The following is a 22622-nucleotide window of genomic DNA, read 5'->3' on the forward strand; positions in this document are numbered from 1 at the left end:
CAATTTTAATTTCTTCTTGAAAGAAGAAAAATGTTGTCCTATGCTCTTACCCCTTCTGTACCCAAAGTGACATTCTTGATCTACATAATTGGTAGAGAATGTATCAGAATGCAGAACATGCCAATGTTTAGCCAATATGTTCTTAATACTGAAGGTGTTACTACCGTATGTAGTAATAAACCTTACGTATTGAGTATCAAGCCTTGATTCAGTATCAACCAATAATGCCGTTCTGTCCATTTGTCTATCTGCCCTATGTGCTTGCTTAACACAACTTTTTTTATAACCTCTTAATAAACCTGTTTTGAAATTCCAAAGCCTGTGTATCATATGTACTAGTTTGTGAACAAATCCTTCTTACTCTCTGAAATTGAGATCCTGGTATGTTTTGGATAGTGTGTGTGTGTGTGTGTGTGTGTGTGTGTGTGTGTGTGTGTGTGTGTGTGTGTGTGTGTGTGTGGGTGTGGGGGGGGGTGACAGCTACTGGCATGCAAAAATGCATTTTTGGAGAAAGGTTTTTTATGTAAATCTGTGTTCAAAAATCCTTCTACAGACTTACTAACCTTTACATCCAAATATTCCACTGCTTGTTGATTAATATCACCTGTGAATTTAATTCTATGTGGATTGTGGTTAAGATATTCTACAAATTTTTGCCAGTCCAAAATGTGTGTCCCCCACACTACTCAACAATCATCCAAGTACCTCCGCCACATAACAAGCTGTTGTTTGAAATCAACCGGCAATACATATATATATATATATATTGGGCTTCTAAAACCCCCATGAACAGATCTGCATATGTGGGGGCAAATGTAGCCCCATTGCTGTCCCCTTGATTTGTAGATACCACTGGTTGTTAAACTGAAAGGCATTATGTTCTAATACCAATCTAAGTAACTCTATCAAAAATTGCTGCTCTTGCATACTGTACATTCCTGATTGTTGCATCCAAAACTCTACCGCTGTGATCCCTCCAGAATGTGGGATACTAGTGTACAAAGATTGTACGTCAAGGGTCCCCAAATAATCATGAGCTGAGACTTGCACAGCTTCCATCAATAATAAAAATTGTTTGGTGTCTCAAATCCTAGCTGTTATCAGTACCAACAATCTGTTTAATTTATACTCTAAATATTCTGAAAGGGGTTCTGTCAATGAACCCCTTCCTGCCACTGTGGGTCGACCTGGAGGGTTATCCAGTCTCTTATGTAGTTTGGGAACCATGTAAAAATATTGTGAAGCCGGATAATCAACCTGAAGCTGTCCTTTGAGATATGAAGTAATAATGTGTGATTCATAAGCTTCTTGTAAAAACCTATTTATCTTGATTTTATATTCAAATGTAGGATCACTACTTAAAACAGAATAAAACTGTGTATCTGACATTTGTCTAAATGCTTCTGCCATATAATGTGCTTTGTCCCAAATAACCACCACCCCTCCTTTATCAGCACCCACTATTACTATGTTAGAATTATTCATTAGCCCTTTCAAAACTTCTTTCTCTATTGATGCCAAGTTTTGAAACCCTGGGCTAAAAACACTAGATTGATTCAAATGTAAATCTTTTAATACTAACTGTTAAAAAGTTTTTATAGTGCTATGATAAGGGGGCATAAACTGTGATTTTTTTTAAATTGAAAACCACCTGGTTGAACCACATTGGAAACGTTCTTTTTGTGCATGAAAATATTTCAAATTTAATTTTCTGCAAAAACTTTTGACCTCATTAATAACATCATACTGTGACACAAAAAAAGAAGGAACAAAGCCAAGGTCTTTATTTAGCACACTGAGTTCACTGGAACAAAATGTGAACTTAAAGTTAATAACTAGGTTGTTAATGTCAATAACCTGATTAGAACCAATATTTAGGTCCGAGTCTGCTGTTGTAACAGATTGTCCTGAAACCTCTTCATTACAGACTCGTCTACGATGTTTCCGGCCTGCCCTTCTAAAGGGGTCTTATGTCTTTTGGTGGCTGGTGAAGGAAAATCCTGTACTTCACACATTTCAGGTTCCGTATCTGTATTAGATAAACTAGAGGAATAGTCCGATGCACTAGATGGTTTGTCATGTCTCCTTAAAATGGACTTAACTCTTTTTCTTTTGGGCCAGGGGATTTGTTTATCCTCTGTAAATCTCACCCCCCCGTTTTTGCTTTTTCCATGTATAAACAGTTGCCATTTTAAAATCATTGACATTGGTATCATTGGTATTTATTCATTTTTCTTTTGCACAGTTCTTTATCATATTTTTCTGTATCTGTAACAAACTGTGTATACAGATTCTGATAATTAGGAATTTCTACAAATTCTTTGGTACGTTCAAAGCACTGTTCAAGCTTAACTACTAGATCGGGTAGTTGTTTCTCATAGTGTTCCACAAGCATCTGTAAAAACATATTCGAGGCTGTGGCCTGTACAGCCCTCCATTTTAATATAAACTCTTCATCGTTGTTACCCATTCCTGGCTCCACATACACTCAGAGCCCTCTCGGTATGATTTTAGTCGTTAAATAAGCTTTTAAAAGTTTACAGTGCCATACACATGAACGCACCCGTTTGGATGCTTCTGTTAGTTGCCCAAATATTTCCACAATATCAGCTTGTCTTGTCCCAATTTTATTTTGTGAATTATCGCGCTCACCATGAGCGACAGTAAAAAAAGCACTGTCATCTTCATCTGCCACTATATTATGTAAATATGTCCGAAAATCCGTACCTTTTGCCATATCTGAGCAGGTTTTGGTATTCGCCACTTCTGGCCCAACTTCGGCTACAATAACTGTCCTTATAAAACGTTTTTATCAAACCGCAAGTCCAGATGAAATATCCCCAGGCCCTCACCAACAATTTAGGCTTCCTGGGAAATGTTCCAGCACTTCAACATAAACACACCTTCACACGAAAAGTGCACGGAACATAAATGGTGCTCGGAATCCAGCAACACAAAACCCAAAAGCATTTCCAGCACTCAAAATAAATCCATCAAGCCAAAGTGAAGAGAAGTTTATTAGGCAACCCGCCCAACAAAAACATAGAGACCGGTGGCCGGTTTCGCTCAAGGCGTCCTCAGTGTGCATGATTATGCAGCATAAGCCCGGATTTAAACATGTGGACATCAAAGCTGTTAGCAGAATTTAAAGACACATTCACATTTATTTAACCTGAATTACCAACAAGCAACCTATGTGTAACATGAAGCACTCCAAAATTAAAAAAGGGACCTGTCTGATTAGTTGTGGGCATGCATCCCTAGCCATAATAGCCTCATGCTAGTACTAGCCCAGTGCAGTCTTTCTGTGTGCTTATAGGTGTGTCTTTTAACTACAGGAACCATGTTGTTGAACACCCAGAACCTAATTATCTCACCATCAACCCCCATTGATGTCATTAGTGTATAGTCATATCCCTTTGGGAGCTGTATGAGACAGGAACATGCCTTCCCTTCAACTTCAAATGCAGCATCAGTGGAGCTGGAGGCCATTATCTTAAAAAAAGGATAAGAATAATGGATCCCTTCTTCTGTAGCTCCTTCCCATAGCTCCTTGCCAGATGATCCATTCTTTGCAGAATTCATATGGCTCATGACTCTGGCCCCCATACATTTTCCATAAGCTCCTTAATGAGCATCTGGGTAGGGAGGATGAGTATTTTGCTCATCTTCACAGTTAACCCTTCATCACAGATACCATTATGCAATGTGGAAGCACCTGGACTGTGCTGATGTGGCTTTTAAAAAGGCACTTAACTTCTTTAAGCCGCTGACTTTGTGGAGCAAGATCCTGCCAAGCATTCCTTAATAATCTAGACCACTGCACTTTTGCCACCTTACCTCCAGACAAGAAATCTAAAGTTTTGGGCAAGCTTGATAACAGAGTATATTTTTTGTGAAGTTATGGCTTATATTTATCAACTGTTTCTTGCCTATCCAGATTCTAGTCCTGCCTAGTGGATTTGGGACTTGAAAGTCTTACTCTCCTTCCTCATTCTGGTCTTAAGGGAGGACTGTTGGTCCTTTGTCATGCTCACACAATGGGCTGCAATGTAGTGCTCTATAACATTGACTGTGGTGATGCTGTAGCTAAGGCATCAGACCCAAATATGTGCCTGCAGAAGATGTCCTGACAGAGGCCGTCTTCCTTTAAGGAGAAGCTTTAGCAGTCTATCATGGATGCCTCTTTAAGGGAGAGATTTTTTTGTAACCATTTGAAATATTGGGAACTACTAGGAGAGAAAAGAATTAATTTAAGTTCAAGATGCCATTTCTCAGAATATTCTCTTTTTTCTGTGGTATGGCAATCTAGTAGTCTGTATATATAATTGAGGTGTGTGCAAAAAGAAGTTTTAAGGAGAAGAGCGATTTTTGAAATTAGCTGTTCCCCTCTTTATGGCCTATTTTTTTCTGGCTTATCAGCACTCTGCATTCTAACTGCTGACATTTCAATAGGGATGTGGTTTTTCGGCCAGTTTTCACAGGACATGATGGTGACCTTTTAATAAAGAAGCAGGTCCTTACTACAACTTGTCATCTTCCTTTAGTCTCCTGTTCTTTCAGGCAGAGCAAACCCTTTAAGAAGAAGTCATGTCTCAGAAAAGGTAATGTCCTTGAGTGTCATGCCAAGCTGGGTTGCGAAAGAGGAACACTCCAATGGAATCAGAAGTAGAGAAAAGAGAATATGCTGATGAATTATTGGAATTGGTGATTTGAAGGAGTCAGGGTAGCAAAGTGGCCTAGGAGTGTGTGGCTGGACTAGGTTGAGAAGGGATGGAGATTGTTGGGTTTATGTAGGATATTAGGAATTATGATAAGTCAAGAGTAAGCAAGATGGTGAAGGAGATGTTCATCATATTGATCACTGCTGCAATAGCCTAAGCTATAGAGTTGTGCAGTGGTGGGTTCTGGCAGAGAATTTATCAATCTTGTTGTAACATTGGGCCACATTGTTGAGTAAGGAGGCTTGTAGATTGGTAAAAATAAGGGCTGAGTAGAGGAGTGTTTGCGGTATGGGGGAGGGAGGAGGCAATATTTTTTCTTGGGGAATTGATTAGGAAAAGCTTAACCCTGTAGAGAGTTATGGCATCCCTCTTCTGGATCAGAGATCAAGGAGCCTTAATCCTCACTACTGACACTGGTGAGGAGCGTTCACTGAGAAAGAAAATAGACACACACAGTATTTTCAGATGCAGCTCTCTGCACCAAGTACAATTTCCCTTAAGAACACACAGGGAATGTGCACTACAGTCTTGGGGCTAGACTTTCTCTTCAGGCCCCAAATAAGACTCCCCACTGACACAGCTGTAGAGTTAGATCCTTAGCTGAGTGTTCCAAGCTAAGTCCTCTACCACCCTCTCTGTGGAATCAGTGCTCTCAGTGTCCCTGTTCAAGGTAGCTGACACATACTCTCTCTGAGATTTGATTTACACACACACATATCTGAGAAAGGCTGGCATAGCTTACCCGCTTTTCCACTTCCACCCAGACTATAAGGTTGGTTCACTGCCATGCCCCATCTACTTTAAGGTTCTTACCGGGGTGGTGCTGTGGTAGCATTGTCGCCTCACAGTAAGACGTTGTCCTGTTCGATTCTCAGCTAGTGTGTCTTCTGTGTGGAGACATGCGCGAATGGGTGTACCTTCGTTGAAGGTTGTGCATCAGAGCTGGCAACTTGGCATGCAGAAATCTACTGCCAGTCATTAGCGGACTGGAGTTCCACTGTGGAGACCCCTAACCGGGAAAAGCAGAAAGACACAACAACCAGGGTATCCAATTAACATTTAGTAAAGTTAATACTTATACAAATTGTAGTATTAACCAATCAGTAAGATTTTCAGGAACATGAAGCCACAGTGCCACTAAATAAATGCAAGTGGTCTCAAAGGTTAAATACTGTCTAAAGAACCAGCCACAATGAAAGATTTAGATATATTTAATAATAATTAGTAAACATGAAAATACTGAATATCTATTTACAGTAAACACCAGAGTTTTAATCACAGGAAATATAAAAAAAAACAACACAGATGAGAAGACTCAGACAGATGCAGAAAAACAGTATTTAACTAATCACTCTATATTTTACTGACTAAAGAATTACTGATGTTCTTCGTGTTTCACTGTTGCAGTTATCACACTTGGGTTATCTGCCTGCAGGTAGCCCTCAGTCTGCCCGAATACCAGAGACTTAGTATTTTTGCGTTGGATGCTGTCATTCCAGGACTGACATCAGGTCATCAGGGGTATAAAAACAGGCAGCTAATGAAACAGGCAGCTGATGCCATTACATCAGTCTTTCTTATCAAGGAGCCCGAAGCAGAAGCAGTTCGCAAGTGCCATTCGGCCGCTACCTGAATTTTCATTTATGAATTGAATAATCCTGAAGTCTTCTAAAGCTAAGTACCCCATTGGGGATCCTTTTTTCTTGCTCTAACCAATGTCAGAAAAAGTTAACAATTGTCTTGCTTGTGGAAACCAAATACCTCATAGAGATTTTCATTCTTACTGTGTCACCTGTTTAGGCCCAGACCACGAAGTGCCTCGCTGTCAGTTTTATGCCTTGTTTAACACCCGAACCATTTGTCATCGGGCTCTCTTTGTCGCTAAATTCTTTTGCTCTTGATCTCCGTATTCTGAAATGGCTTCGGTAAGCCATCCAACTACTGATATTCCGAAAAAATGTAAGGATAAAGACAGAGACAGACTGCATAGGTCCAAAGCTGTTGATGGCGCTTCCGTTAAGCTAGTTGCCAGTCCGCCAGTACTCAGTGAGGTGCTTTTGGAGCCCCTGATGCCTGCTGCAGTGGATTCGCATGCCTCTACCAAGACCCATTTGGAGTCCGGTATGCAGCGAGACTCTTCTTCGACTATGGAACCTGCGGATGTCTCTACCTTGGATGGGTCTGGAGCTGCTGTGCACGCACCGTCTTCAGAGGCAGTTCTTCAATCAACTAATGTTCGACTCAAACTTCTTTTTTAACCAAAACTACCGAGTTTCTTAGTCCCAGAGTGCGCACTACACCTAGAAAACCGACGACCAAAGTGCATGCACCTGCTCCCAAGTCACAAAAACAAATGCTTAGAATGGCCGAAGACCTTATTACGCTGATTAGGTGAAGTCAGCCTTCCCCTACTAAGAGAAAGAGACCAGTCCCCTACAGCTTCTACAGACCAGGAGACCAATGACTCTGAGATTTCTGATTATGAAGACATGCCCTTATCAGTTTATGAGGATTCAGATGCAAAAAGAGACTCAGAGAATTCCTAGAGTTGCCTCAGCACAGGCCTTTAGCAATACCCCCTGTCCTGGATGTTGTTGATGTTTTTATGGAATCCAGTCTTACTCCTGACACTTTACCTCCTGCCTTAGGAAACCAGACAGGTACTACAGAGTACCTAACACTCACAAATTTATTTTCAAGAATCCTACTGCTGACCCAGAGATCATTTTCCAGGAGCCTAAAGGTATCAAGACAACTACAGCCAAGAATCCCACCACTACGGACAGGGATTCCAGAGCTTTGGACAGATGGGGTAAGAAGGGTATATACCTCTGCAACTCTTGCTATTAGGGCATTGAATTGTCATTTTCATATGCTGAAGTACCAGCAACATATTATGGAACTTATTAAACAAAAAAGTGGCAACATTTACAGACTGTGCAGAAAATAAAGAATTCCAGGAGCTTATGCACTCTGCAAGCCAAATCAGCAAGCATACTTTGCAGCGTGGCTTTGACACCCTAGAAACATGTTGCCAGGCAGCAGTCACTGGTTCTGTACTGAAAAGACATGCTTGGCTCAAGGAGCAGACCTTGCCAGACCATGTCAAATCAAAGTTACTAGACGCTCCTTTGAACAAGGACAGTTTGTCTGGCACTAAAGCAGAAGAAGTTCTTAAAAAGATGGAAGAAAAAGCTAAGTCTATGCAGACTGTTAAAGAATTCTTACAAGTGCAATCCTCTAGATTCAGTAGGCATTGCCCTTCTAAACACTGGTCCTTTCCAGCCCACTCTCAAACCAGACCCAGGGGAAACAGACCACCCAGGCTACAGTCTCAGAGTATGCAGAGATTTAAGCAATGGAATGCCCCCACCCCTAAAGCAGGGAGTGGTAAACCACCTCCTTACGGAAAAAACTCAGTGACTTCCTTACTACACTCCCCAACCCTGCCCAATTGCTTGTGCCCCTAGGAGGAAAACTCTCCCTTCATGCAAAAAACTGGATGTCCATCATGCAGGACCAGTGGGTCCTCAACATTGTATCCCAGGGGTACAAATTTTATTTCCATTCACTGCCAACCCCAAGTGGGTTTCCAAACCTTCCTCCAAACCAGTGGGCAGAGGATCAAAAGCCAAGTAGATTCCCTGCTCAATACCAGAGCTATTCAGCCAGTTCCACTAGAACAGAGGTGTCAAGGATTCTAATCCAGACTCTTCCTGGTACCCAGGAAAGAGGGCTCTTGGTGCCCAATCCTGGATCTTTCAATTCTCAACACCTTCCTGGTGGTACCAAAATTCAAAATGCTTACCCTGCAATAGCTTGTTCCTATGCTAGCCAAGTATGCTTCCCCATACGGGAGTCATGCAGGAAGTATCTACGTTTCAGGGCAGGATCTATGTATTATCCGTTCTCTGCACTTCCCTTTGGCTTAACTTCTGCGTCCAGAGTTTTCACAAAATGTCTGGCTCCAGCCATTGCATACTGCAGGCAGAGAAATATCCAAATTTACCCATACTTGGACGACTGCCTGATTCAGGCAGACAGTCCGGTGTTGTTGCAGCACCTGACATTTGTGAAACACCTTCTCACTTCCTTGGGGTACTTCATCAATGAAAATAAATCAAAACTGGTACCCAGTCAAAAACGTGTATTCCTGGGAGCAAGCTTGGACACAACATCCCAGATGGCATTCCTCACTAAAACAAGTCTGACAGCCTACTTCAAACAAATGGCCACCAGAAGCCAGCTATCTGCAAGAAAAATACTGCAGGCCCTAGGGTTCATGGCCTCGTGTATACTGTTAATTCCATATGCAAGACTGCATATGAGGAAACTTCAGTGGTACTTAAAAAGTCTTTGGTGCCAACATTTTCAGGACCTGGAAACTGTCATTCCTGTCATACCCTGTCTAAAGACAGAGTTCCTTTGGTGGGTAGAAGCATGCAACCATAACAAGGGACTGCCCTTTTCTTAACCCCATGCCACCCAGACCCTAACCACAGATGCATCAAACTGTGCCTGGGGAGCACACATGGATGGCAAATGCATTCAGGGCCAGTGGTGGCCAAGTCAAATTCATCTGCACATCAACCAAAAAGAGATGCTAGCTGTGCAGAACTCCCTGACAGCTTTCAGATCCCTTCTCTTTCCAGGACAACTGCAAATAAAAACAGACAACACCACAGTTATTTGGTACATCGACAAGCAGGGGGGAATCCACTCCTACCCACTCTGCAGGTTAGCCATGGCCCTGTGGCACATGGCCTTGGACATAGAAGTCCATCTGCAAGCTCAATACCTGCCAGGCAAACAAAACGCACTGGCAGACAATTTAGTCAGAAAGCTCCTAGACCCACATGAGTGGCAATTGGAGCCCGGCACCTTAAACCTTCTGATTCAGAAATGGAGGACCCCAGAGGTGGATCTCTTTGCCTCCCCCTACAACCACTAGCTCAGCAAATTCTGCACCAGGAATCCTCACAACAGGACTTGGAAAGTGGCTGCCCTATCTTTTCAGTGGGTAAATTTCTCAATCAATGCCTTTCCCCCGCTGCCACTTCTCTTAAGAGTATTACTGAAAAAATAGGACAGGACAGACCAAGGACAATTCTGATTGCTCCGGACTGGCCACGCCAGCACTGGTACCCACTCCTGCGCAGCCTGTCACTGGTGCCACCCTGGCACCTATACCAGAACCCAACCCTGCTCTGTCAACAGCAGGGACAGATTTTGCATCCACAATTGCAAACCCTAAATCTTGCAGCCTGGCTTATTCCTTGATTTCTCCCCCAGCAACCCTAAGCAAGCAGGTGCTGGATGTCATTCTTGAAGCCAGAAGACCCAGCACAAGAAAATCCTATGCTGATAAGTAGAAAAGGTTCTGCTCCTGGATTCAGTCTAAAGGAGAGGACACAACTCTGCCCTCCCTGCCTCTAATCCTGAATTACTTAGCAGATCTACTTCACAAAGGCCTGTCCTTCTCCATTAAGATACATGCCTCAGCCATTTCAGCTCATTACAACACTGAGCCACCTTTCTTCTCACACCCACTTATCAAACAGTTCCTGAGAGGGGCAAACAACTTAAGGCCACCAAGGCAAGCACCCACCCCTGCTTGGGACCTTAAATTTGTACTGGAAAAGCTCACGCTTCCCCGCTTTGAACCTGTTGTGTCAGCTGAGTTAAAATTTCTCTCTTGGAAAACAGCCTAGCTTCTGGCCATCACTTCAGCTAGAAGAATGTCTGAGCTACAAGCACTTATGGCTGTGGAACCCTTCATTATTTTCCATGCTGATAGGGTTTCCCTCAGGACTAACCCTTCCTTTATGCCTAAAGTGGTGTCCAGTGTGGCTCTTAACCAACCCATCTATTTGCCAACTTTCTTCCGTAATCCTCAAAATAAAGGGGAAAGGATCCTGCACTCCTTGGATGTGCACAGACAGCTCAGATTCTACCTTGATAGGACTAAGCCCTTCAGATAATCTGACCAGTTACTAGTCAGGTTTGCAACAGGGGCAGAGGGCAAGGCCATTTCAAAACAAACAATTTCCAAATGGATAGCACACTGCATCCTTTTCTGCTACAAGCACCATCAGAAACCAACCCGTCAGTGGGTCAGAACACATTCCACTAGGGCAACATCTACCTCTACAGCATTTCTCAGGGGAGACCCTACCAGGGACATCCTGGAAGCTGCTACCTGGAGTTCTGTACACACCTTCCCCAAGCATTATCACTTGCCTTTCTTTTACAAATCCAGGGCAGGTTTTGAAACAGCAGTCCTGCAAGGCATACTAGCCAGCCCTATCTCTTCTTTACTGCCTCCACCCCTCTTCAGCTTTGGGAATCCACCCAAGTGTGATGACTGCAACAGTGAAACATGAAGAGCATAATACAGTTGTGTTCACTTACCATAAATGTAGATGTTCGAGTGTATTCATTGTTGCAGTCCTGGTTTCCCTCCCTCCAGCCCCCTGTTTTTTCTCTCTCTCTCCTCTCTATGGCTGTTACTCACCCTTTCAGAGGTATTGGTATTGGTATTTACTTTTTGCTCATGGTATTTTCCCCACCATAACTTAGCTCCCTATTTGGGGACATTTGGGGCAAGAAAAACTGATGTAATGGCGTTGGCTGCCTGTTTTTATACCCCTGACAACCAGTGTCAGTCCTGGAGCAACAGCATCCGATGCAGAAATACTAAGTCTCTGGTATTCGGGCCAACTGAGGGCTATCTGCAAGCAGATAACCGATGCAGAAATACTAAGTCTCTGGTATTTGGGCCAACTGAGGGCTATCTATATGCCATAGTTTAGGTTCTCTCCCCTTCACTCCTCTTCATGCGCATGCATGCCTGGAAGAATGGGAAGTAGTTGTGTTGTCCTACCTCCATGATGACTCTACCAGGGTCTTGCCTCCCTCGAGGAGATAAACTCCCTGTATATCCTTGACCTTTTCCTGAGATTAACTGCAGGGAGTACTTGTGTGTCTGTGTCTGTGTGTGTGTGTGTTTGTCTACTTCTGTAAGCTGGACACACCCATCTTCCATTAACAGCTGATTACACGCTTCAGCCTTTGATGAAAATTAATGTCACCAAGCCGTAGTGAGAGCTTTATTCTTCTATGCCAAGATGCTAACACTGTGATGTATAATTTGCAGGAGAGTAAACTTCACATGTTCCCTACCTTGATAATTATCTCTTACTCATCCTGTCAAGGGACTCCTTGGTTGCATCCCATAAGTGGATTATCTCAAGATCACATTCTTTGTGGTAACTAAACTGGGAAAAGTCCTGCCTAATCCCATCTCTGCAGATTGCCTTCATCACCATAGAGCTTAATACCAAGTGTCAGTTCTTACCTATAGAGAGAAGACCCCAGGGCTTCATGAATTTGGGAACTGAAGTGAGGCTGTAGCAGGTGCATCAGATGTGTGTAGAACTAAACTACAGTCACAAGCTATGCCAGTTAAAGGAGTAACTGGCTACCAGTGTCATAAATTTAGTTGGTGTCAACAGGCATTTCTTCCATAACTAGAGAATCTACATTTTTTCTTTCTCTTTCACATTTGTGTTGCTGCCAAATTTGAGCATCCTTTGCAGGAAAAGAAAGAAATTTCTCTCATCTGCATATAGCTTTCATCAAAATAAACAAATATAAAGAATGATATTAAACATTTTTCAAGGAAGCATTTTATTTCTTTCATTATTTATTTCATTATTATTCATTAAATATTAAACATTTCATTATTTATTTTTTAATAAATAAATATTAAATATTTCATTATTTATTTATTTTTGCAGGAAACAGACTGCCTGCCTTGCTTGGATTACTTTTGAATACTTAGTAATGCTGTACAATTATATATTTTCTGTTATTATTTTTTGTTTTGTTTTGACTTAAGACAAGTTTAAGTTCGCTACTTCTACTACTGTTGTCTGATCTGATTGATATACAGTGATTAACAGAGAAGTTTCTTACACTGTTTTGTTTTTGGACCCACTACACTTTAGTGGGTTGTTTTGAGACTTCGGGGATACCACGGAGATTACTTGCATTTTATTTATTTTAGAACAACAACTTTGTTCTTGGAAGACTCCCATTTTGAACATAGTACACATACTTTGGCAGTGCACATATGACTGAAGGTGTCTGAAAATAATGTCTACAAGACTTTTTCTGGAAGATGTTTCATCTTCGTAAAGCATATATCAAGGACACACACAGTTTCCCAACGCTCAGTATACCGCCTTTGTAATATGTCATACCTCCTTTTATGCTCAGCAAGTGATAGAAATTGTGATGTATGTAATGTATAATCAATGTGACTTAAACCTTTTTACACAAATACAGTCCCTCTACTCCTAGGAGTAAGACTTTTGAAACAGTGTACTTGCTTTGGCTGAGAAGAGTAATTACCCAAAAGGGAAATATGCTCTACTTCATTTTGAAATGTTGTACTGATATTGTACTGGCGTCTGCCTGTGGGAAATCTCATTTGTAACAGGGTAAACTTCTTTTTAGTGATAGGAATAGTCCGAAACAGAAGGTATGTAAGGCATACTTTTCTGTAAATTATTTTATCTCCTTTTGCGTAAAACCGTCACACAGCACTGTCTCCTACCTATTGTGGTCCATTTCTGATAGGGTACACATCTTGGACTGCAAGTCATTGCACAAAGTCCACAAAATAAAATAGGCAGGACTGTGCGGGGGTGGGTACTTACTGTTCTTAAATGGACTTTTATGGTCCTGTTTTATATTGTTTGCCTGAAATAGGATGGTTTAAAATTAAACAATACATATATTTTCCACACCTATTTCTAAGTGTATAAAAGTCAATATGTTTAACATTGTAAAGTATTTCTCTCTTTTTTTTTTTTTTTTTTTTTTATTATTTGTTACTGAGGCTGTGGTGGTGCAGCGGTTAGTGTTGTCACCTCACAGCAAGAGGTTCTCCAGTTCTATTCTCGGCCGGAGCGCCTTCTTTGTGGAGTCTGCATGTCCTCCCCACGGTCGAGTGACGTTTAAAGACATGCAGGTAGGTGCGTGCATTAATGGGTGTGCCTTCTTTGAAGGTTCGGTGTCGGGCTGGCACCTCGGCACTGTAAAAATCCACTGCCAGTCATTAGCGGACTGGAGTTCCGCTGTGGCGACCCCTAACTGGGAAAAAGCCGAAAAGTCATTAGTTTAGAGGATTGCTTGTCTGTGACTATTAAAGGCGTGTTGCTTTAGAACACTACCTGTGTTTCATGATTTTTGGAAATTATTGCGACTGTGCTCATCAATGAAGTTTTAAGACTACTAGTTTTCTGTTTTTTATTTTTTCCATGACACTCATGTTGGTGAGGTTGGAACTAGACAGATTCCTGTGCTTGTTCATTTTTTTTTTTAATTCTGGTGCAAAAGAAACACACAGAGAAATCATCAAGAGTTCTGCTGCAGTTAGCACAAAATGTTTCAGAGCTGTGCCGTGGCTTAGATTAGTGGATTTTTGTAACAGAAAGAAAATGTTTTGCTTCTAGTTTTGCAATGTCATCACTTTAATTAAGACAAAACAGTATACTGTTTCTTGATGAGTGATGAACCATTTTTTATAGGACATGCAGAAATATTATCTTTGTATTCTTAATGCTTTGTCATGTCAGGTAGAAAGAACAGGCCATTAAAGTATATTTTAACTTTTTGCTTTGTTTTTGTCTTGATAGAGAATGCCAAGCAAGGTGGGCTAAGCAGCTTGCTAGTGCTGCTGCAAAAGTTATTGACACGTGAGTATGTACAGTGTGATGTATTTCATTATTTTTCTGCAGTCCTGATAATGTGGCTTTATTTTGGTATGCTATAAATCCAGAGACATCCCTTCAGTTGCAGAGAAGCATTCGTTATTGTATGTATACCTTACGTAACTATTATAACTGGCTATTTTGACTTATTTTAACTGTAAAGCACATGTAGTAGTACTATAATGAGTTCATGAAAGTATGACTTTTACAGCTAAAGGAACATTTCTTCTTTATGTCTGTCAATAAAGTCAATTTGGAAATACTGTCCATGAGGTTTCTTTATAAACAAAAGTCCTAAACAGATTGCACATAAAGTTATAAAATCTGTCAGCCAAAGCTCATTGAGCTGTCAGTGCTAAAGTACTGGCCTTGCAAATTCTATTCTGAGTTACTTGAGGTGTAAATCATATTCAGTTGCTGTATAATTCTTGTTTCGCCTATGGGATTATTGGCTGGGATACATGCTCTCCCTGTGTCTTTATGGCTTTTTGCTTCTGTTTCTGTTTCATACCACATCTAGAGTTTCCACCTTTGCATAGGCCCATAGTGGGGCTTTTTTATGGGAACATGACATTTTGCAGGACAAACCATTCCTATGGGTAGTGCAAAGATTGGAGTTCATCTGATTTTGTTTTTTGTCATTTTGTATCACATCTAGGTGTTTCAAACACAAAATAATTGTTTTATATAACTGTTACAAGAGGTTTAGGAAATATTTTTCACCCGCAAATCTTCGGATATTTTATAATTCTTGATGTTTTTCACAGGAAAGAACTGGCCAAATATGGGTTTTCCTGTCCTGTGTAAAGAGGGACAGGTGGGTAACCCTACCCACATTTAAAAGACATGCAGTTAGTGGAAGTGATAATGCTGTAATTGTGCCATAAGCATATGTAGTGTGTGTGTATGGGTGTACGTGAGAGAGAGAGAGTTTCTTATGAAGAAATGACTAGTGATTCTTGCCTTACTCTTGTTGCTTATCATGGCAGGCTGAGGTTCTCCTTGACTCAGTCTGGTAAAGCAGCTTTTGAAAGTAATTGGATGGAGGCAGTTTTCTTTGTAATACGCCCACCTATGTTATGCTCTCATGGATGAAGACATATGCAGCAGTATAAACTCACATTTGGCAGGTTATATTTATATATTTTCTTTCTTATTAAATATAAAAATATCAGAATCAGTTTTTCTTCACCCAAAGCACTTTTTTAAAATCCTAAAGAGATTTTTACCCTTGTCTCTTTCTTTGTGTTACTGGTGAATCCAGACTTCTGAAGGTAAGTCAAGGTTGCATGACAGTGTACAAACAGTAAACTACAATCTGCAAAGAAGTCAGGAATTAAAGCTTCCTTTAGCAGAATAAAATCATTTTTAGCATAAAGACTTTGCCTCCACCACACCCTCATACCAGACCCATATGTATATGTTTTTGTTAAGAGGATATACAAGTAGTTTTTAAGTTGTGGAAAGAGATAGCCATTAGTTTTGTGAGTTTGTTTGTGTATGTTTTTCCATTTAGTCTTGTGAAATTTAGCATTTTAAGCTGTCGGTGAAATGAGATTCATTGAAATGAGTTGTCAGTGTTTTGAAATTTAGGTGATTTGGTCTCAGTGAAATGAATGTCAGTGAAATGGGATTTTGGTGAAGTGAAGTAGACTTGTGTATGTATGTATGTATGTATTTGTCTCAGTGAAATGAATGCCAGTGAAATGGGATTTTGGTGAAGTGAAGTAGACCCGTGTGTGTGTGTGTGTGTGTGTGTGTGTGTGTGTGTGTGTGTGTGTGTGTGTGTGTGTGTGTGTGTGTATATATATACATATATATATATATATATATATAGATATATATATATACACACACACACACACATATATATACATATATATTTATAGATAAGAATTTCTTAGTGATATTATTTAAAGAGTAATAGTATTAGAATTACTTAAATCATTAAAATTTTTTAATATTTGTAGAGAATTGTTGTGCCTCTTAGCTAGCTATCTAGATAGTTTAACACAGTCATCTTTTGTGTGTGTGTGTGTGTGTTACTATTTCCATGGATGGTGGAGCTGTCCTCATCCTGGTCCTCAAGAAGTCCAGTGAAAGAGGAATGCCAACAATGATGAGAATATTTCTCAGAATGCAAATACAGCTTCAGGTGGTATCAGTACCAACCTCTAGGAATGTACTGAGTGCAGGTCCCTCTACATCTCCTCTAACTTCTTGTCCAGAACCAGATCGCTCATTGTCATCCATAGCTTTGGGCCCAATCTAGCATTGAGCAACTTTACCAGAACAGACAGTTCAGGTGACTTCAACTCCGACTGGTTCCCTACCTCTTTCAGGTTTGATCTGTTTGGATCTGGCAGAGTCTTAGAGTTGAAATTTTGGCATCAGGACTTGGGGGGTGTTTGACCCCAAAAGTTTTGGAACTGTCATTTCTCCCTGGAGCTTCAGTTCTAGATAAGGGGTCTATATCATTTGAGCACTTGGTTAATTGAGCGAATCGCTATTTGTCGAACTGAATTAAATGAAAGCTCAATTAAGCGAATGCTCGATTAAGAGAATTTTTTTCCCAGGGGAAAGGACGTGGTTGGCCATCATTGGATATGTGCCCTTTTCCCTACTGTAGTGTGAACTCAGAGTTGGTAGATTTAGTTAATTGGGGTGTGGGGGGCACAGCTCCCCACTTTGCAGAGTTTTAAATGTAGTTTTGTTGTTCTGATCGGTGGGTGGGCAGCTGTTTTCTTCCCCCAGAAAACTTTTCACTTTGAGCATTTGATTAATTGAGCTTTCTCTTAATGCAGTTCGACAAATAGTGATTTGCTTAGTTAAGCATTTGCTCAAATGATATAGACCTGCTAGATAACTTGGTGCTGAGATCAGCCTCGGTGTTGAGACCAGCCTGTGTCAAGGCTTCCCTGTTTTCTGAGGATAGGAGAGAGCCTATGGAGGCTATGGCTCAAGAAAGCAGGGGAGCACAGACCCATTCTGGACCTGATTCATTCAAATCTGTATGTCAAGACAAAATTCAGGATAGTCACACTGCAATCCGTTTGTATCTACTAAAGAAGAACAACTGGATGTGGTCAGTAGATCTAAAGGATACATACTGTCATATGAAGATAAAGAAGCGTTCAAGGACATTTCTCCGTTTCTAGCTGGGAGCCGTTCATTGTCAGTTCAGAGCCTTGCCATTTGGGCTCACCACAGACCTAGGGTGTTCACCAAAGTTATGGCAGCTGGCAGTGGCGGCAGTGCATCTGTGCTTACTAGGGATCCAGGTTTTCCCATATCTTCACGATTGGCTTCTCACTGCTACAACTGACAGTCTATTATCATACCACTGGACCTTTTGCTCCAGGTAATGCAGGATCTAGGCGTCACAGTAAACACTTCCAAAAGCCATCTTATGCTGACTTAACAGATTTTATTGGATACCACCTGAGTACTAACTTACAGACTGCCTGTCTTCCAATGCCCAGGTTTCTTTCTGTCTGTCTCACTGCAGCTCAAGTTCTTCACCACCTTTGTCCACCACCAAGGCTAATCCTTTGTCTATTGGATTTTATGGCATCCACAATCATCATGGTCATATTCTTCAGATTCTATATGAGGTTTCTTCAGTGGACTCTAGCACTACAGTGGTTGCAAAGGGTCTGTCCAGTCCACACCAAAATAAGATTGACTCAGATTTTCAACCAACATATTTCTTAGTGGATAACATCTCATTTGTTGCTAGACAGACAGCCATTCTTAATGGTAGTAACAATGGATGCTTCACTTTTAGGGTGGGGAGAGCATTTCTAAGGGAAGATAGTCCTGGGCACATGGTAACATATAGCAGCTGATCTTCACATTAGCGTTCTTGAGATGAGTGGTCCTGCATTTCAGGCCTTTCAGGACAGTCTCCCCAGAGGTATGATTCAGGTATGGACAGGCAGGTATGGACAGGCAGTATGTTGGTAGTCGGGTACATCAGTAAACTGGAAGGAACCCACTCTATCCCTTATGCCTTGAAGTCATAAGAGTCATTGCAGTGGGTGATGTCTTTACACTGTTTTCTAATAGTAATGCATAACCCAGGGTCATTCACTGTTCTGTCAGATAATCTGAGTAGCTCTAACCTAATTCCTCACAAGTGGTCTCTCAGTCCAACAGTGACAGATCTGATCTTCAGTCACTTGGGCCAACCTTGTTGTGATCTGTCTGCATCCCATTTAAACCCATATTGCAGAAGTTATTTTGCCATGATCCCTCTGCAGGGAGAGTCACCGAGGGATGCAGTAGTCCACAACTGTCCCCTGGGTCTCCTTTATGCTTTTCTGTCATTGTTGCTGTTGAACAGCTTTATAGAGAAAGCAAGAGTTAGTGCAAGGCCGTGTTCCTCATTGCCCCTTTCTGACCTCAGCAGACATGGTTCCCATTCCAGTTGCGGCTTCTAAGTGCATCCTCCATGGAAACTGGATCATTATCCAGCTCTGTTGACTCATCCATCCGGTCTCCCTCCCTCCCCCCGACCAAAAGCCACAGAATTAACCTCCTGGTTCCTCCAATTATTATTAACTCTAACATTAGCCAGAGATGCCAGGCTTTTATCACCAGTTCAGATTTTAACAGCATCTCAAAATATGCCACTACCATGATGTACCACAGTAAATAGAAAAGGTTTTGGGCATCATCTAAAGGTCTAGACACCTTTTCAGCATCTGTTCCCTGCATTTTAGAGTTTTTCTCAGAACTTTTTCACAATGGGTCTAGTTATTCAACTAATGAAGTTCAGTTGGCTGCCACCTCTAGCTTTCATATTGGCCAACATGACTCTTCATTAGCCTTTTTGAAAATGTCTAAAGCTTTCTTAAAGGGAACTTTTCTATTCTGACCCCTGTTCAGATTACTCAGCTCCTCCTTGGGATATCACTGTCATGTTACAGGCATTGACTCTGCCACCATTTAAACCAGCAGCATCAGTGGATTTAAAATGCCTATCTTTTAAAACAGTCTTCCTGGTGGCTGTCACTTCAGCTAAGTGTATATCAGAGATGCACTGTCCTGCAAAGCAACATATTTTTTTTTTCACAAGGGTAGAGTTTCACTGAAAACTGTGCCCTTCCTTCCTTCCTAAGGTGGCATCCAAAGCTAATCTAAATCAAGCAATAACTCTACCAATCTTTTTTCCTCAATTTTCAAATAAAGGCGAATACATGCTTCACATGCTGGACATCCATCGCTAGCTCAGGTTTTATCTTCCTAGAACTAAACCTTTCAGAGAGTCTGATCAACTATTCGTAATCTTTTCCATGCAAAAACTGTGAAAGGTAGCGACTTGGGTAACTCTGTGTACATTGGTATCTGATTGTATTTTATTTGTGTACAATACAAAAAGGTTTGTCTTTAAAATCTAAGCCTAAGGGTCATTCCACAAAGGCAGTGGCTACTTTTACAGACTTTGCCAGTAGGTAGCTATTGATGATATATGTGCAGCTGCTACTTGGTCAGCAGTTCACACATATATATTGCATTATAAACTGGGTGAACAGTCCAGATCTCATTCATCCTTTGGCTCCACTATTCTTAGCAATGTTCTTTTTGATACCTCCCAGACCTATGTGCCTGAAAATCTGTTACACAGTTGAATCGGATGAAAATAAACAACATTAGATATGAAATTTATACACTTGCCCTAACAATAGATCCATGTTGTTTAATTTTCATGTGATTCAACCCCCCCCCCCATTTGCCCCGTCCCAGATTGTCACAAATGAAACTCAAAGGAGTAGTCGACTTTTTCACTCCCTGTCAGTAAGCAGTCACCATTGCCAGTGTTGTGTAACCATATCATAGTCTTTTTCATTCCGTTCAGAAATGAATCAGAATATCCATTATTTCACTACAGTAAATATTTTTCCATGTACTTTGATAAAATATTTTATCAGGGAGGCAAACTTGATCTCAGGTAGTAAGGTGGACACTGAGGAATTATGGGTAGGGAGGGGTAAGATCTGACAACCCGCAGTTGAACCAGAAGAAAATCGGACAACATAGATCTGTCGTTATGGCAAGTGCATACCATTGGTTATCTTCTTGTGAGGAAAAATATGCTTTAACTTTTAGATTTTTCTGTTGCACGGGGCACTTACAGTGTGTCTATATGACTCTGCTGATACTTCGTCCAGGACTGTGACCACTGGTATTGTTTTGAGAGGACTTGCATAGCTGAATTCTCAGAACTTCCCAGTTGATATTAAAAATGAGATTTAAAATTCTCCCTTGGATAGAGATTTAATGTTTGGACCCTCTGCTTCAGAAGTGATCAAAAAGTGTGATGAATGGGCAAACTGATCGAGGAAATTTCTAAGATTTTTCAGCTCTCCTTTTCCAAATTTTCCAGGGAATTTCCCATCTCTTCATCCAGTTTTGGTGAAAAAAAAAACAGAACAAACAATCTCAACAAAACACATGTAAACAGATGTTTAAGAAGAAATGGCAAGAGGGTTCCAATAAGAAGTGCCGGGCCTCGCCAGGTCAAGGACAGTCCAACAAGTCTGAATGACTGTTCAAGAGATCTGTGACCATGGCCCCTTTTTTTCCTTTCATAAAGTGTGAATCTCCATTTTTCTCTTTAACAACAGATATTCTGAAAATCATTCATCAAAGTTACAGGTGGCATTAGGAGGAAATTTTTCCTTTCCAGTAAGTCATTCTTCATCTTCCATATCACTCTTTTTTGTTTCCACCCATGGTTCTTCACATGGTGTCCCAATGAGTGGTAGAACCAGTCCCCTCTTCCCTGGTAGGGAATGGTTTTTATTCAAGGATGCACATTTTTCCAAAGAAAGGTTTTGGATACAATTTAAGGATTTTTTCCTTAAAAGTGTTTGTGGTAGTACCCACATTCAAAATGATTTCTCTTCACAACCCGTCATCTCTTCTTCCACCAAGTTTCCTGGCAGCACTAGACTTACAGATGCTTATCATCACATCTCCATTCATGCAGACTTCAGACATTTATTAAGGTTTTTGTGTGTCTAGATCACATTATCAGTTCTCAGTCTTACCCTTTGGAATATCCACTTCACCAGGAGTGTCCAGTTATTGCTCATTACAGGCTGTAAGGTGTCCTCATTTTTCCATATTTAGATGACTTGCTTATCTTTGCCAAGTGTCAAGAATCTTCTTCTTGATTGAGAGATCTCTTACACAAGCTGTGATTCCATGAGAACATTTGAAAGTCTTTCTTGATTCCTTCATGCAGGATTGTGTTCCTGGGATATCAACTAGACACCTCAGTTCAAGGAGCTTTCATCTGACAGGAAATAGTCAATCTTTCTCTGTATATATTTCTAAGGTTTTCCACTCAGACTTTGGATTTTGAATCTCCTAGCATTTGTGGTTCAGTTGATACCCTGACAAGTCTCCACATGAGCAAGATACAGTGGTATCTGAAATCTCTCTGTCCCAGGATCTACACCCTTTTATCTTTTCAAACCCCAGTGCGGGGGTTTGTTAGAAGAGAAATTGTTTGGTGGAGACAACAGATATCTTTAAATCCAGGTCTTCTCTTGTCCCTCCCTTCCCACTACAAAGTGGTCAGTCACTACAGAAAATTTGGACTTTGCGTGGGTAGCAGTTTCAGGAGGTGTAAATGTGTGCAGTGGGTGTGGGACACCAAGGACAAACATATGCACATAAATCTGAAGGAGAAGCTTTCCCTGATCAAGGTACTTGATCAGCTCACTAAAGCATCTTTGGTCACTGGAACTTCTTCAAATGGTTACAGACAATACCTCAGTCATGTAGTACATTGAACAAGCAAAGGGAAACTAGGTTGTACCACCTATGCAGACTAGCCATGATAGCTTGAGATCTAGTTTCATAGCACAATGTCACTTTACAGGCATTCTTCATTCTGATAGAGCAAAATTGTGTGGCAGACAAGCTGAGCAGGATGAGGGCAGACCCTCACAAATGGAAATAACTTGAGGGGTCTCTCAAGATTTGATCCATCTGTTAGGATGCCTTTTCTTTTCATTGGACAGGAATGTTTATGCATGCTTTTCTACCCTTTCCACTAATATCCTAGGTGCTTTTGAAGACACAGAAGGAATCTGCCAAGAGCATT

General features: G+C 41.0%; 1 protein-coding gene across 2 annotated transcripts in view; it reads left to right on the plus strand.

The window, feature by feature from the left end:
* LOC122802908 (protein Atg16l2-like) overlaps window positions 1–22622 on the plus strand; it is a 1475787-nt gene that overhangs the window by 500322 nt on the left and 952843 nt on the right. For both annotated transcript variants that reach the window (XM_044072730.1, XM_044072731.1), the window contains exon 6: window positions 14429–14488. In XM_044072730.1, the coding sequence (XP_043928665.1) occupies window positions 14429–14488 (60 nt within the window). The remainder of the gene's footprint in view (window positions 1–14428; window positions 14489–22622) is intronic.

This window comes from Protopterus annectens, chromosome 5.part0 (genome assembly GCF_019279795.1).
Source record: "Protopterus annectens isolate FY-2018-M chromosome 5.part0, PAN1.0, whole genome shotgun sequence".
Taxonomy (NCBI): Eukaryota; Metazoa; Chordata; order Ceratodontiformes; family Protopteridae; genus Protopterus; species Protopterus annectens.